At 41.9% G+C, this 15,194-nt stretch overlaps 1 protein-coding gene across 2 annotated transcripts in view; it reads left to right on the top strand.

The window, feature by feature from the left end:
• CFAP74 (cilia and flagella associated protein 74) overlaps positions 1-15,194 on the top strand; it is a 1,279,283-nt gene that overhangs the window by 873,970 nt on the left and 390,119 nt on the right. For both annotated transcript variants that reach the window (XM_086921531.1, XM_086921532.1), the window contains exon 32: positions 10,216-10,271. In XM_086921531.1, the coding sequence (XP_086777657.1) occupies positions 10,216-10,271 (56 nt within the window). The remainder of the gene's footprint in view (positions 1-10,215; positions 10,272-15,194) is intronic.

Here is a 15,194-nt window from a genome sequence, read left to right as displayed (position 1 = left end):
GGGAACAAGTTCCGTTCTGGTTAGCTCAAAAAATTACTCAAATAGAGGCAGTATTCCCTGGTAGTACACCTCATGAAAAACACAGCATTCTGACAATCTGTTAACCAATGGGGATAGCACCACATGTGCAGGACCGTGACACTTGGGGTACAGTCTTGGCTTCCATCTACACAAAAACACATGGTGTACCGTCCATGGCGGTAATACCAGATGTTCTGAGGCAGATTCAAAATGAATACGGTCCAGAACCGGCCTTAAATCTAGGTATGAAATTACTGAAAGATTTCAAACAGTTCTCAGCTATATTATTAGCTAACATTAGAGGTGAAGCAGCATCTGTGGCAATCCGCCAAAAGTTAAAAGAAACAGTTATAACAGACCGACCATCCGACCATATGAGCTTGCTAGAATTATTGAAAAATCTTATGAAGAATTAGGAAGAGATAGTTTGGGTGGGAAACCAGTAAAACCCGAATTAACAGAAAATCCTGAAAAGGTGTTTATTAAAAATAATCTCACTGCTCCTAAAAAGAAGTGGGAAAATACTAAACGGACACTTTCTAAAGAGAAACGTTCTCAATCCAGAGGAAGATCTCCCCAATGGGGAGGTAGGTCTCCCCAACGGGAGCCCTCTGAAAAAAGGTATAACCTTAGGAATAGGGATAATTTGAAAAAACCTGACAGATATCAAGATAATGATACACGTCCCTCTCGATCTTTTCAGACTTCCTCGCAGAAATCAGAAAGAAGAGGACGGTCAGAACACAAGGAAGAACGCGTCAAGTCCAAAGACAAAGAACCCGTTCACCAAAGTAAAAAAGCTCAATTTTCTGAAAAGAAGGTAGCAAGCATAAAGATCAGAAATGCAGAGGATCTTGAGGACACAACTCAAGAACGGGGAGTAGGCTCAGAAAATGCTAGACAGCACAGCAGAGGTCACCATAGTTCGCAGGATCCTGAAGGATTATCTGGAGACAGTGCACTTGAATGAATGCATTCAAGTTGAAACTGCAGACACCAGGGTTAGTGTACCCCACAAGTTATATGAAGTAACACTCCAGATGGAGCGGGACATAACTAGAAAAATAAGAGCACTCTTTTGGGAGAAGCTCTGTAAGGGCTATGACATTCTTCTAGTTAAACAAGACTGGCCGCCTGAATTTCTCAGGAAGTGCCCACATGGCGAAGAGATAATTATGCCAGCCTTCTCAAACCACATTATAATCCATAAAAAATACACATATGCCAGTAAATGGGCTGTGGCCCAGGCTCCAGCATTATATAAAAATCATGTAGGATGGGATGAGGATTCTCCTCACCATAAAATCCAGTTAAAGAATCAGCCTACTGCACAAAGGCAGTATCCAGTTAAGCAAGAAGCTAAAAAACAAGTCAGGGAGATTTTAAATCAACTTGAATACCAAGGGGTGATTGAAACATGCACCTCGTCAATGAACAATCCTTTGTTTCCTGTCTCCATACCAGACAATTCATATTGTCTAGTATTGGATTACAGACACTTAAACTCTTGTTGCAAAACTTTTGCAGTACAAAATGCACACAGTGCAGCACTGATGAATAACATTGTGTGCAAAAAATACAAAACCACATTAGATATTTCAAATGGTTTTTACTGTCAAAACATTGCACCTGAAAGCAGGCATCTGACCGCTTTCTCAGTTATGGGGACACAGCGACAATTTTGCCGTATCCCCCAAGGATTCAAGAATAGTCCAGAGTTATTTTCAGCCAGGGTAACAGAGTTACTACAAACGTACGATGATGAGGCTTTATCCTATGTCGATGACATCTATCTTACAGACGACGACTTGGACGTACACTTGAAAAGAGTGAACACCATAATACTTGGGTTCGTATCTGAAGGGTATAAATTCAATTTTTTCAAGAAATCACGAATTGCCCCCCTCAACGTCCTATTTCTAGGCTACGAGTTATCAAGTGAAGGCAAAAGCCTTGCAGCTAATTTTCTACAAAAATGTGCGCTGCTACAACCTCCAAAGACGTTGAAAAACTTACAGTCAATTCTAGGTTTCCAGAATTTTGGAAGAACTTATGTTCTGAATTACGCAGAAAGGGTTAAACCTCTCTACAAATTAATCAAACCTGATTTCAAACCAACTAATTGGACTCAAACACACACAGAAATTCTGCGTTCAGTCCAATCAGACATGTTAGCAAAAACACAATTACAGACACGTGAAAACGTGTGCAACCTTGTGATCCGAATCATCCCAGGGAGATGCGAATTCACATACCTGACCTTTAATGAAGGAGAAACGGTACCAATTGCTTACAAATCACACTTGTACACACAAGCAGAAATGAAATTCACTTCTACTGAGAAAATTCTGACAGCAGTTCAAACTGCAGTAGCAAAGGAGAGAGCCCTTGCACAGGGTAAACGCATAATGATCATTACACCTGTACCTGCCTTAGAGGCAGTGACAAAAGCGAGCATTCCAAATGCAAAAGCTTTACATACAAGATGGATACAATGGGTTAACTCTCTTGCTGCAACAGACGTTGAATACGTGTTTGACCCATACTTGAAAACACAAGAATTTCTCCAATACGAACATGAATGTCCTCTGCCGACTGAGATTCTGCCTCCAGAGCATTACGGCTGTATAATATATACAGACGGATCAGTGCAGCCTGCAATTGGGGGTAAACAAGCCTATAGTGCTGCGTGCGCGATTGTTAAAGGTCGCTAGCGCGAAGGCAAATTTAGACCTATGGTCACAAAAACTCAATCACTGGGAGACTGTACAGCTCAGCGAGCTGAACTACAGGCTTTCAAGATGGCGCTTGAAAATACTGATCGCGAATTCCCCACACTGATAGTGTGCGATTCATATTTCTGCGTTGAATCTTACAACAAAAATTTGAAGAACTGGGTTAAAAACGGGTTCAAAAATTCAAAAGGTGGCACAATCAAGCATAAAATGCTTTGGGAACAAGTAGTTCTTTTACAGAAAGAACTACAAAAGATTCACGTGATTCATACACTGGGTCATCAGCGTGATGGCGTTCACGTTGCAGGGAATTCATTGACTGATGAAGCCGCGAAGGGAGCTGTGCAAACGGCTTCCGTAGCTACAATCGCTCGCTCAAAAAGAGTAATAGACGGTGAAACGTCACTAGCAGTAAAAGCCTCTATGGAAGGCAATCATGCAGTGTTACCTCTAAACTATCCACTCACGTATACGTACATAATTGATGCAAACGCCGTTCCTTTTGCTCGAATCCCTGGAGTGGGGGATAGAGTAATTCAAACAGGAAGCGGAGAGCTTACTTGGTTCAAGGAGCACATATGGGAGAGGCTCTGACACATCAAGGGATCTTGAAATCTCTAATAGAATTAGAAGAGATGTACTGGTGGCCAGGAATGAGAATTTAAGTTTACAAATTTGGAATAAACTGTGATACCTGTTACAGATATCATAGCTTTGACAACCACCAGATACCGGACTACAGTGTAGCCAGCCCAGTACAGATACCTTTGTTAGACAGCATTAGACTATCTACACGCAAACATCATCATGGACAGATGCGGTCCCAGAACTACTAGGACAGGATTTATTTGGATGTGGCCCCAGCGCTCGGCACACGCCAGAACTGTTATAAAGGATTTGCGAGTCTTTCCCTGCACATACGCAATCAGCACGCTACATTCTGACCAGGGTCCTGCGTTTAGCTCTCGAGCTTACAAGGAGGCCATGGCAAGTTTGGCCGTTGCATTGCGGTATTCTAGTCCCTTCCATCCTGAGGGTAATGCGGTAGTGGAAAGAAAAAAACGTGACATAAAGCAATCCATAACAGCTAAGGTATTAGGTTCAGGTGATGGGTGGGTCAAACATCTAATAAGTGTCCAACGTAGTCTTAACAATCTGCCAAGAAATTCTCTGGGGGAATCACTCCATATGAACTACTATTTGGTAATAGAATGATAATCGAAGACCTCGATTGTCAAACTTCAGTGGTGGAACAAAAACCCTTTGATGTCAAAGCTCGTTTGGCTGTTTTACAGGACTTAAATGAAACAAGAAGAAGTCTGAGTACCACAACACAGAAGCCAACGACCACTGAAGAAAAAACACCTGTCCCAGCAAGACCTGTCTGGATTCCAAAGATTGGGGATTCAGTTAGGGAAAAGATATCGGTGAAGAAGGAATTTGGGCCTTCTTACAGAAAAGCAGTACCTGTCTTGGCGATCCAAGGAACAAGATCAGTAGTACTACCGCCCCTTGCTGGTAAAAGGGAGAACAGAGTTGTATTGATCGACCTGGTCAAACCACAACATGTGGCCAATAATAAGTAGTAGGCCAAGTGGACTCCCAAGATGTAGTAGAAGACCAAATCTTGCTACTATCCAAGAGGTTCAAACTGAAAGACTTATCACCTTTGATAAACCTGCAGTACGAAAAGAAGGACTATGTAACAAAGCCATGGAACTCGTGCCTCTTGAGACCCAAATAACAGTTCGTCAAGAAACACCTGTCTACAATGATGTAGCCTCTGACTATACTAATATGACAAAGGAAGACGCAACTCCAAAGATTAATAACAATCCTGATGCAATTCCAACAATTGACAGAACTGCCTCTGGCTATTTCATCAACTTTGATACATTTTCTGAGGATCCCAGTGAATAAAACTCTCAAAGAAAAAAACAACAGAACTCTTTCATCAACTTGAGAAAGTATATCTGGTTTCACCATGGATTGAATTTTGGATTGGTTTAGGTGTATTTTTTCTCCTGCTCTGGCTGATTTTAGTTTTAAGCTTGGGACAAATGATAGATGGAAAATACAGTACAATGGACACAGCAAGTCAGAAAATCAACTTGGTCCTAAAACCTCACAAATCATCCCATTGTGAAAAGAGAGACCTGTCATCAGTAAACATCACAGCCGTTCCTATACCTGGTGGTATAGCATGGGACAGAACTGATTATGACATCTATGGCCCGGTGGAGCTGCTGAAGATTCCACACCAGTTCAAGGTTTCTTTAAGTGACTTTGTATCACCCAGCACATTTTCTGATGATTGGGACTTTGAGACTATTAATAATATGATGTCAGATTTAGAAATGTCTGCAAAATGTACTGAACATGACTATTTAGAAGGATCATCAGATTATGAACAAATATATTGTTTAATCATTATGGTCACCACTATTTGCACAAATCTGCAAGTTCTAGGAATGTTTTTACATATAACCAATGGGAACATTGTCCCACACCACCAAAAGGCAGCTCAAAAACATTTCATGAAAAGTTTTCATACTTCTCAGGGTTTAATGTTACTAATCCAGAAACGTTTTATTTCAAAAATGTAAATAAGACAGGAATGAAAACAATGTTGACCAATACTAAACAAATTTATTCTGCAAACTTTTATGCTCAGCTGTCTACATTAGGTTTTGACTTCTGGAAAGACAACATTGAGACAAAAACTGTCGGGGGCACAAAAGACTGGCAGGTACAAGGTTTAGAAGCCTTGTTCAGAGCCTCCATTATGCCAGAACAAATAATGTTTTTGAATGACACTGTTCAACAGACTTCTTGTCTTGGCCTGGCTAAGATAAAAGATTTAAATAAACCGTCTTTACCTAAACCCACTTCTGAGAGTAATGATACTACAGAAAAGGAGGTAGACGTACCATATATTTTAACACAAAACAGAACTAATCCTGATTGGAAAAAATGGTTAATCTGGCCCACAGACACCAATAACTGTCAAGATAGATTCCTGAACAAAACACAGGTGCTAAAACTGAACAGGCCAGATCCAAGATACTCCCAGAAACAACATCCAGGGATAGTAACAACATACAGTGTAGGAAAACTATGCCTTGAGTGGCTAAAGACATCCACACTTCCGGAAATCAAACAACACTTATCTTTACTTAAAGAAATCAATGATTTGCGAGATTTCTTAATGGGACCTCGCAAACCACGGCAAAAACGTTTCATATACGCCGGTATATACGCTGCGTACAACGAAGCTTGGAAAATAACGCAAATGGAAACTGCAGAAAGAATACGAGAAATTGATCGTATTAATGTAGAGAAAGTCTCTCTGTAGTGGACAATGGGTTAACGACTCTGTCCTCCAGAATATATTCTTTGGACAGCATTGTATCCTCTGCAATTGACATAATGGAACAGGACTTGCTAATGTTACAACATGGCCAGTCTCAATTACGTTTTATAATGCAGTTAGGCTGGACATTGCAAAATCTTCGTTCAGGCTACGTGCCATGGCGTCTAATCAACACAACATCATTGTTTGCTGTATTTAACCTTACAGATAAACAAATCTGTTTGGCACAAAGAGGAGCAGACTATACGGTGCTGAGCATTAAAAAACTGGAAAGATTACCATTGACAATTTCTGAGAAGCCTGTCATTGAATGGATAATACATGGTACCATCATGATACCAGTGAAGATTTTCCAATTTCAGTATTGTCTACAGCATATACCAGCGGGCCTGTATGAAAGGTTGGGTAAAGAATACATTAAGTCGACCTGGACTTTACCTTACACACACAAATGTTGGAACAAGGGAAAAAAGGTATTCCTTAGTGGTAAAAATTGTAAGAACTCACTAAGTGGTACACTTTTGTGCAAAGGTATTAATTTACACGGAGCCTGCGATGGTTCTGCAAAAAACGTCTCTTGCCACCTGCACGGTACACCCTCCACAGTGATAGAACCCATTTTCAGGCAGCTATCCAATGGCAGTTACGTTATGCTGAATGATCACAGCTGCTGTGGCATGTTGCCAGGAAAACTTTATCTCGTTAGTGTGTCGTCCATGGTCACTTGTTGTATGCAAGTATTGTATCCAACGCACAAGACAGACAGTGGGATGGCATTATGGCCTTCAATGAATATCTCTTCTATACAAATTGATACTTTAAGCAGAATAAAAGCCATTCTTTTGCAAAAATCTGTGCCACTGACCTCGTCTAAAGAAAAGTATGACCTGCAAGTTGCGAAGACATCTGCAGAGATACATGCATTATTATCAACAAACTGCCCAGTATATTTCGCAGAAATGTTAAGTCAAATCTTAAACATGTCTGATACCAGTGGCATAGCACATGTATTTAAGACGATTTTTTTCGGGACTGTTAACACCATTTGAAGCAGTCCTCTGCATTTTTCCAAATTTCGTGCACTCTGTGTTCGGCGGTCTGCCTCTCATCTTGGGACTCGTAGCAGGAATTCTATTTTTATTCCTTCTAATCTGATATGGCAAGTCCGGCAACTGATGATACCCGGACTACAATGGAAGGAACCCTCCTTACCATGAGGTATCGTGAGAGGATTACACAGATTCTTGGCTTGGCTCGTTTAAGAGATCTGAACACAACCCGGTTTCTATCGTTCAGACCAATCTGGCAAGATTGCATCTTACCTGTTCTACGATGCCTGCTTTGCGGAGAAGAATGCGTGTTGGACATTTGTCTTACACTTCCATCAGTCCTGCCATCGCATGTCGACGCCTTGCTAGGTCCGGTAACAACTCATGCATTGTGTTGTCCCCAACGGCTACCAATCCTGATGACTGCATTCATTGAGGTCTCACCAGTAAGTCTAACTGAGGGTGAGATACGAGGATCAACAGGCACACAGGTACCATCTGATATGAACACTGCTAATGCGGCACCTGGCGCTGACGGCAATGCTTCTCATCTGTGCACATTTGATCTGCTTGATCAAGTAGTTCCACTTTCACCTACTGTGGTAGACGATTTCTTTGCCAGCCTAGACGATCTGATGTTTTCTCCTGACACCGAGAATAACTTTTGATTCATGCACACAGTGTTCCCTGAACTCTGAACTTCAGCCTTCACTTTTTCAAAACAAAGACTTCTAACTTTGGAACTCTATTTTTTCACAACCAATTGAATTTTTCTCTCCAAAACATTCAACTTTTTTTGCATGAACTAGTCTGCTTAAAGTAGAACTATTCTTAGATAACAAGAAATTCTGTTCCTTTTTGAACACTGCCTAGAGAAAATATTTGGCCTTGTTCTCATATACCCATTGACATGATATGTTATGTTATGAAATGGTCTCGACCTTTCTTTCTGTATTTAAGAGCCATTTTCATTAATGTAATTTCATGATTCATTCAGTTAGCATATTTAGATACCATACTCTATGCTTAGAATGACATCACTTCCTTAAAATGCTTACTGTAGAAATCCTCACTATTTCTTTCTTTTGTACAACTATTTCAAGTGCCTGTTATGTATTTTGGGGTGGCATTGTAAACACTAGCTTTAGATATGTTCAGTGCTTATACGTTTAGATTTATTCAACTTAAGATCGTGGAGTGGATGTTGTAAATTAATCTAGGACCTTAGTGTAAATTTTCCCGATTCACGCCCTTATATAGGTATACTTATCATATCCTTATATAGGCATAGAAATCACTACCATTTTAGGCCTAAGCCTTGCAGCCCAAATACGGCATGGCTACTTCCACTAAGTTCCGAGAATCAACAACGATTTCTTGGAAAAACCCGCCTTCAACAGCTAGGTACTTCCCCCTGCTTGAATACTGAGTTATCCAAGAAATCCTGGAGTTTTCAAAGAATCAAGCCTTTGAGTGACGTTATTAAGTCCAATCATGCGTCAAACCTTCAAAGTATAAATATGTCTAGGTTTGCCCAGACAAACACACCGTAGTTTGGAACAGATCGACTATCTATTTGCCCGACGCCCTGAAGCAGCAAGTGCCGAAGGAAGCGGACCCTCTAGCTGACGCACTGAGAGACTCTGTCTTTTCTCCTGCCAAGAAATCCAGCACCAGTGTTTCCGGCTTACCCTTGCGGGTATCTGGGAAATCTAATCCTGAGAGAGAGAGATACAAGACCTCCATTCTAAAACCAAGGTACGGAGCTGATTAGACCTCTTAGAGAATTCTTGGAATAGATTCCTGGCAGAGAACTACTAAACTTAAGCTACTCCTCACTTACTTCTTCCCTTGTACTAGACTTAGGTTAGGTACACCGGGGTAGGCGTATTTTAGAAGCGCCAGTTGAGTACTTTTAGTCATTATTGATTACTGTATGTATTTTATACATTTTATGCACTTTTATGGCTTAGAAACTATATCATGCTTTTACAGTACTACTTTATAATACTGTTCGTATTATATGCATTGTACTTTATTACAAGTATTACGATTGTAGCAATACATTTCTTATGCTTGAGAAAGAAGACTGTTCAATAAATACTTTTATTGAAAACGCCGTCTCTCTATTTTCTCAGCACCTCTGGGGAAACGAAGCATGCACGATTGACTGAGTAAAATAGTTATCTATTGTTTCCGCGACTCTAGAGATTGATTTCTTATTCTTGGGAAACAAAGTTGTCATGTTTATGCGGTTGTCAGAAACTAATCCCTTCTTGTTTATTCGAGAAAGTTTCTAGTGACCTCTGAGCTAGCTGGCACTCACAATTAAGTTTAATATATTCGGTAGAGACCTAGTCGACCTCAGTCCTACGTCTAAACTACAGTATATATTATTCCAATGTGCAGAGCCTATTGGGAATATAGGAACTACACTACACCACCAGCCGTCAGTGCACGCTTTCACCAGTCACACACACCACCAGCCGGCAGTGCACACACTTCCACCAGGCACACACACCACCAGCCATCAGTGCACAATTTTTACAGGCACCCACACCACCAGCCATCAGTGCACACATCAATTGTTAACGCATCCACAATGAACTATTGTAGCAAGCGCAGTATGGCGCACTTTACTTTTAAACATATTCATCTAAAGCGCAGCATGCCACCATTGCTCCAAAAATAAATGCACATTTTTTGGCCTAGAATTTATAGACTTTTGTTGCAATTGGTGTTGCAAGATTTAGCAATGCCAATAGCTCAAGCTTAATAATGCGAGACCTATTGCATTGCAAATGCTTGTTTAGATTGATGAGGACACAGCGGCTTCAACAACAGGGTTTTGCAAAAACCATGACAACTCAAAAAACAAGCACACACTGAAAAAAGCTGTCAAGCTGGAAACCAACATCAGCCCTTATTGTTTAAAAAGCAATCGTTGAACTTGTTTGTACCTTTGATTGAGAGAGCCTATGCTCTTTCCTACCTTGTACCTGTATTCATACACATTTCTGGTTCTCATTTGTTTTAGGACAGAGGGTGCTAAAAAAAGTTACTGTGCAAAACATCTTCCATGAGCCTCTGGATGTATCCTTTACATGTCCATCAAGCAAGCTCTGTTTATCTTCTTTTGTATCATATCTATTAATGTTTTTACTTATTGATCCAGTTTTGTGTTTCCTTTTGTTCAGGCGAAATAGAAATAGCCTCTTCCCGGGAGAATGGACAAATAGAAATTCTAGCAATTGAATGGAACAGGTTAATAGCAATGATTTGTGTTTGATCAAAATTACAAAATTATATGATGAAATTGAAATGTGTTCAATTTCAGAACGTTAATGTCTCCAATTTAAGTTTCATATGCAGTGACAGGCATCAATTTGACTACTACGTTGAAGCATGCTGGAAAATCATTTATTATTTTTGGCTGTCCAGGTTACCGTGTGCACTTCGTATTCTCGGTTTTTATAAGCAATTTTCTCTGGCTGCTTTAATAGGCCAGCATGCAAGGTTTACAAAGAACACTGCAGTATGCCTTTTATGGCTCTGAAAATGGTTGGTATTAAGTTTCAAAACTATGCTGCAATTATGAAGAAGGCTAATCCTCAAGACGATGACCTGCATTATGGTGATACTTATGAGAGATTGGTGGTTCTAATATAGACGTCTATCTGCAGACACCTCACCTTTTGAATATTATAAAGGAGTCAGACTTTGGGCCATATGTATCATCATCCAGATTTGCGATTCTGAAATAGCGATTTTTTAGAAATCGCTATTTCAGAATCGCAAATTGGGATGTATGTAGAAAATCGCAATTTTTATGCGAATCCTTAGTATTCCTTAATTGCGATTCCCAAATTGCGAATCGCAATTAAGGAATAATTTCTCATTCATTTCTATGGGCCAGGAGGCCCATAGGAATGAATGTGAAGTTATTCTCGATTTGCGATTCGCAATTTGAGAATCGCAAATGGAGAATAATTTCAAGGATGCAGGGGTGTCCAAAGGACACCCTGTTGCACCCCTGAAATAAGCATGGGTGCACATGTTGCGCACATACATGCCCTAAGGGCATGTATGTGCGTCACATGGCACTTTGAAAAATGCGAAAATGTGCATTTTTCAAGGAATTCGCATATTACCAACTTGAAGTTGGTGGTAATTTGCGATTCCTTAAGGACAATTTGCATTTTTTTTGGCTTCATACATTGCATTTAAGGAATCGCAAAATTTGCAATTCCTTAAATGCAATTGTAAAATAAGGAATCGCAAATTTTGCGATTCCTTGTTTTGCACCAGCTTTTCTTTGATACATTCCATTTAGCAAATTCGCATTCGCAAATTTCGGCGTTTGCGAATGCGAATTTGCTTGATACATATGGCCCTTTATCCTTTAAATTGTCAGCAGAACCTGCTGGTAGGTGGTACCGTGCTGCTCTGCGCTCACACTATTCTGCTGTGGAAATGACATGCAGGGCCTACATAGGCGTCACTTTCTTTCGCTGACGTCATTCCTTTCTTCCTAAGGCACCAGGTGGACCTGGAACTAACTCTCATCTCTTTGAGACCCTTACCTCATCCAAAATTGTCATTATGCAAGGAAAATGTCACCTCCCAAAACCACAGGTTTTTTAACACTGCAAGGATCTGTCACAAACAAATTTCTGTGACATATCTTGCAGGTCGATAAATTCAAAGGCCATACGAGTCAGCGAGGAGAAACTGCATCACCAAGCACTGGGAGATTCCATGATGAGACTGGTCCAGATTACAATTTCAATCCCGGTCCAGCTTCAGAAGTCACAGGAGTCATTCCAGAGGTCTATTTTCATCTCAATCAAAGTCATCACGTAAGTTGAAGAAAAGTACAAGAAATCTAAGTGGGACTTGTCCCCTTCCAGTCACTCACATACGCCTGATAAAACACGGGGTGGAACCATACTTCTTAATCTTGTTTCCAAAATCGATTGACGTCCGACCCTAGTTCTGCAAGACCTTGCTCTGACTCTTCGGATCCTTGCCGACTCCCACTGCAGCGCCTTTGGCCCCACAGAGTCAAAAGGCCCTCTAACTGGAATACCTTTGGTGGGTTTGCTCTCTGTTTATTTATTTATTTATTTATTTATTTATGCGTTTTTATATAGCGCGGACTTTACCCGAAGGTGTCAGAGCGCTTCACAATAGACCAGAGCCAGTTAGACCCTTCAACCCATCACGGGCTACCTCCGGCTCCAGTCCGCGACGGTTCTTAGAACTACAATGCAGATGTCGACTTCATCTGCGCTAGAAGACGTGGTACTTATACTGTCTGATTTGGAGTCAACGCAGGTCGACCTCGACAGAGGATATGCTAGGCCACTGTCAAGGTGCCACTACCTCCACTTGACCTGCCACTTCCACAAGGGAGAACACACACCCTTCAGCCCCTGTTTGCAATTTATTCAGACCATGAATATAACATGGGTGATGAGATTGGGCAGCCATACCTCCCTAGAGTCAGGGCTACTCTCACTCCCTGGTCCTGCCTCTGAAGAGAGTGCTTCTCACACTGTGGTGATGCATAGCATGGCTGAAGTCCTTGACCTACATCTCCCCACCTTGGAGATCAAGACCATTGTCCTGACAGAAGCACCCCGTCTTGCCTTTCAATCAGGCACTTACGGATGCCTTGTTGAGGGCTTTGACCAAACCTTGCTCTGGCTCTACAGTCAACCACCAGATCGCAAATTGTCACCGCCCTAACACAAGCGACTGCACGTTTTTATTTCAACACCCCTCCCCTGAAACTGTGGTGGTGCAGATGTCTACAAGCTGGATGAAATTCGACACTTTTCCAACTACTCTTTGGGATAGGGAGTCAAAATTGGTTGAAAAACGTCTTAGAGACCAAGAGAGTCTTCTCATCCACCAGCATGGCTCTGAGATCAGTGAATGCCAGCTGCCTATTGGGGCACTATTCCCATGCCCTTTGGGATTTGGTGGCTCAAGTCCTCCCAGGTGTTCCTGAATATCTGTGACCTGTCCTCTCCCAGGCTATACAGGACAGAAGTGACTCAGCCAAGTTCACAATTTGTTGTGGCTTGGACACCACTGATTCCATGAGGCAGGTCTGTGCTACCAGTGTCACCATCTGCTACCACGCTTGGCTGCAGTCAACCACTTTTTCGGACAAAATCCAGTTGTCTCTCATGGACAAGCCCTTCAAAAGGACTCGCCTGTTTGGGGAAAAATCAGATTCCTCTCTAGAGTGGTTTAAGGATAGTAGGGCCATGGCACGCTCCCTGTGCTTATCGGCACCACTTTGCTAACTGCATCAGCCCTATCACTCCTTTCATGGCTTTGGCAGAGGCGTCCCGTCAGCCAATCCAAATTCAACAAGATGCCACCAGTGTCACAGTCCAGGCAGTGGTGCCCACCAGCCCAACCGTTTCAGGCGAATATGTTGTCTATTGCACTGCCCCCCTCAGTGTGATTTACAAAACCCCTTTAGCATGCCCTTAATAGAGCATAGTCACCTGGTTGCTGGCAGGATCTGGCGTTTTTTGCTGGGTTGGCAGGCCATAACTTTGGACAGGTGGGTCCTGCAGATTGTTCGGAAATGGTGCACGCTACCCTTTTTCCATGCCACCGCACCTTCCACCATCCCCCCAAAGACTGAAGACCTTCTGTTCATTTTCTGCATCTTGCTAGAATCCTTACCAGAAAGAATGTAACCAAAGGTAAATAATTTGTTCATTAGGAATGAAAGTTTTGTTCAGGCTTGAATTCATGCACCATATGAGGCAGAAAAGGTAACCCCCATTGCAGATGGCCTATGTACTAGGCATATACATTAAAACAGTATGCATTTGGCAATAGACAGAGGTACAGTACTCTCAGGCTATGGAGATGTGATCTGATCTACAAAACATCATCTGTAGTGTGGATGTTATGTGTATTTGTAGAGCGCAATATCACATGCAAGAGTATCCTGGCACTAAGCAGGTGTGTGTGACTAACCCTGCCTTTGGTAGGTTGGATAATTGAAAAACCAGGTATTCTGCTTTTTGCGGAATTGAAGAAGAGAGGAGGAGGATCTAATGTGGAGTGGGGGGCTATTCCATTCTTTAGGGCCAGTGTAAGAGAATGCATGTCCTCTTTTGATGGTTCAGTGTATGCATGGGATATGGGTGAGTAGTCCTGCAGAGTGGAGGTGTGTGGGTGGTTAGTGGAAGGAGAGATGTGTTCAGGAAGGTAAATGTGTGTGTATATCAGGTTCTAGTGGAGCTCCCTGAGGTGTGCTGTCATGAGAGTTCTGTGCGAGAGGTTGAGGATGAGCCTGGCTGCTGAGTTCTGAATGGTTTGTAGTCTTCTAGTGAGTTGCTTGGTCCTGGCGTAGAGGGTGTTATCATGGTCCAACTTGCTGGTGACTAGGACATTGGTGACAGCTTTTCTAGTGTTGCTTGGGAGCCATTTTAAGATCTTCCTCAGCCTCTGTAGGTTGTGGAAGCAGGATGAAGTGACAGCTTTGACTTGTGCGGTCATGTACAGTGTACAGTTTGCTGTTAATGATTATTTTGAGGTTCTTGCCAAGGATGCTGGGTGTGTGAGTCCAAAATCACTCAGCTACCAGTTGGAGTCTCGTAGTGAGGTGTCCTTGCCAAAGATCACTACTTCTGTCTTGCCGGTGTTGTGCTTGAAACAATTGGCTTTTATCCAGTTAGTGACATTGTTCATGTGGGTGGTGAACTTGTTTCTTCTGTTTGGGGTCTTATCTGAGCGGGAGAATGAGTTGCATGTCGTTGGCATAGGAGAGGATGTTGCTGGCTTGTGCGCAGATGACGTTGGCCAGCTGGATCATGTATGCTTTGAAGAGGGCGGGCTGAGTGATGAACCTTGAGACATTCCACAGATGAGTTTGTGGTGTTATCTGAGAGAGAGTATGAGTTCATGTCTCCAGAGATGAGTTTGTGATGTTATCTGAGAGAGAGAGTATGAGTTGCATGTCATTGGAATAGGAAGGATCTT

Source organism: Lissotriton vulgaris, chromosome 5 (assembly GCF_964263255.1).
Source record: "Lissotriton vulgaris chromosome 5, aLisVul1.2, whole genome shotgun sequence".
Taxonomy (NCBI): Eukaryota; Metazoa; Chordata; class Amphibia; order Caudata; family Salamandridae; genus Lissotriton; species Lissotriton vulgaris.
Note: the sequence above shows the minus strand (reverse complement) of the source record. Positions and strands in the feature narration are given on the sequence as shown.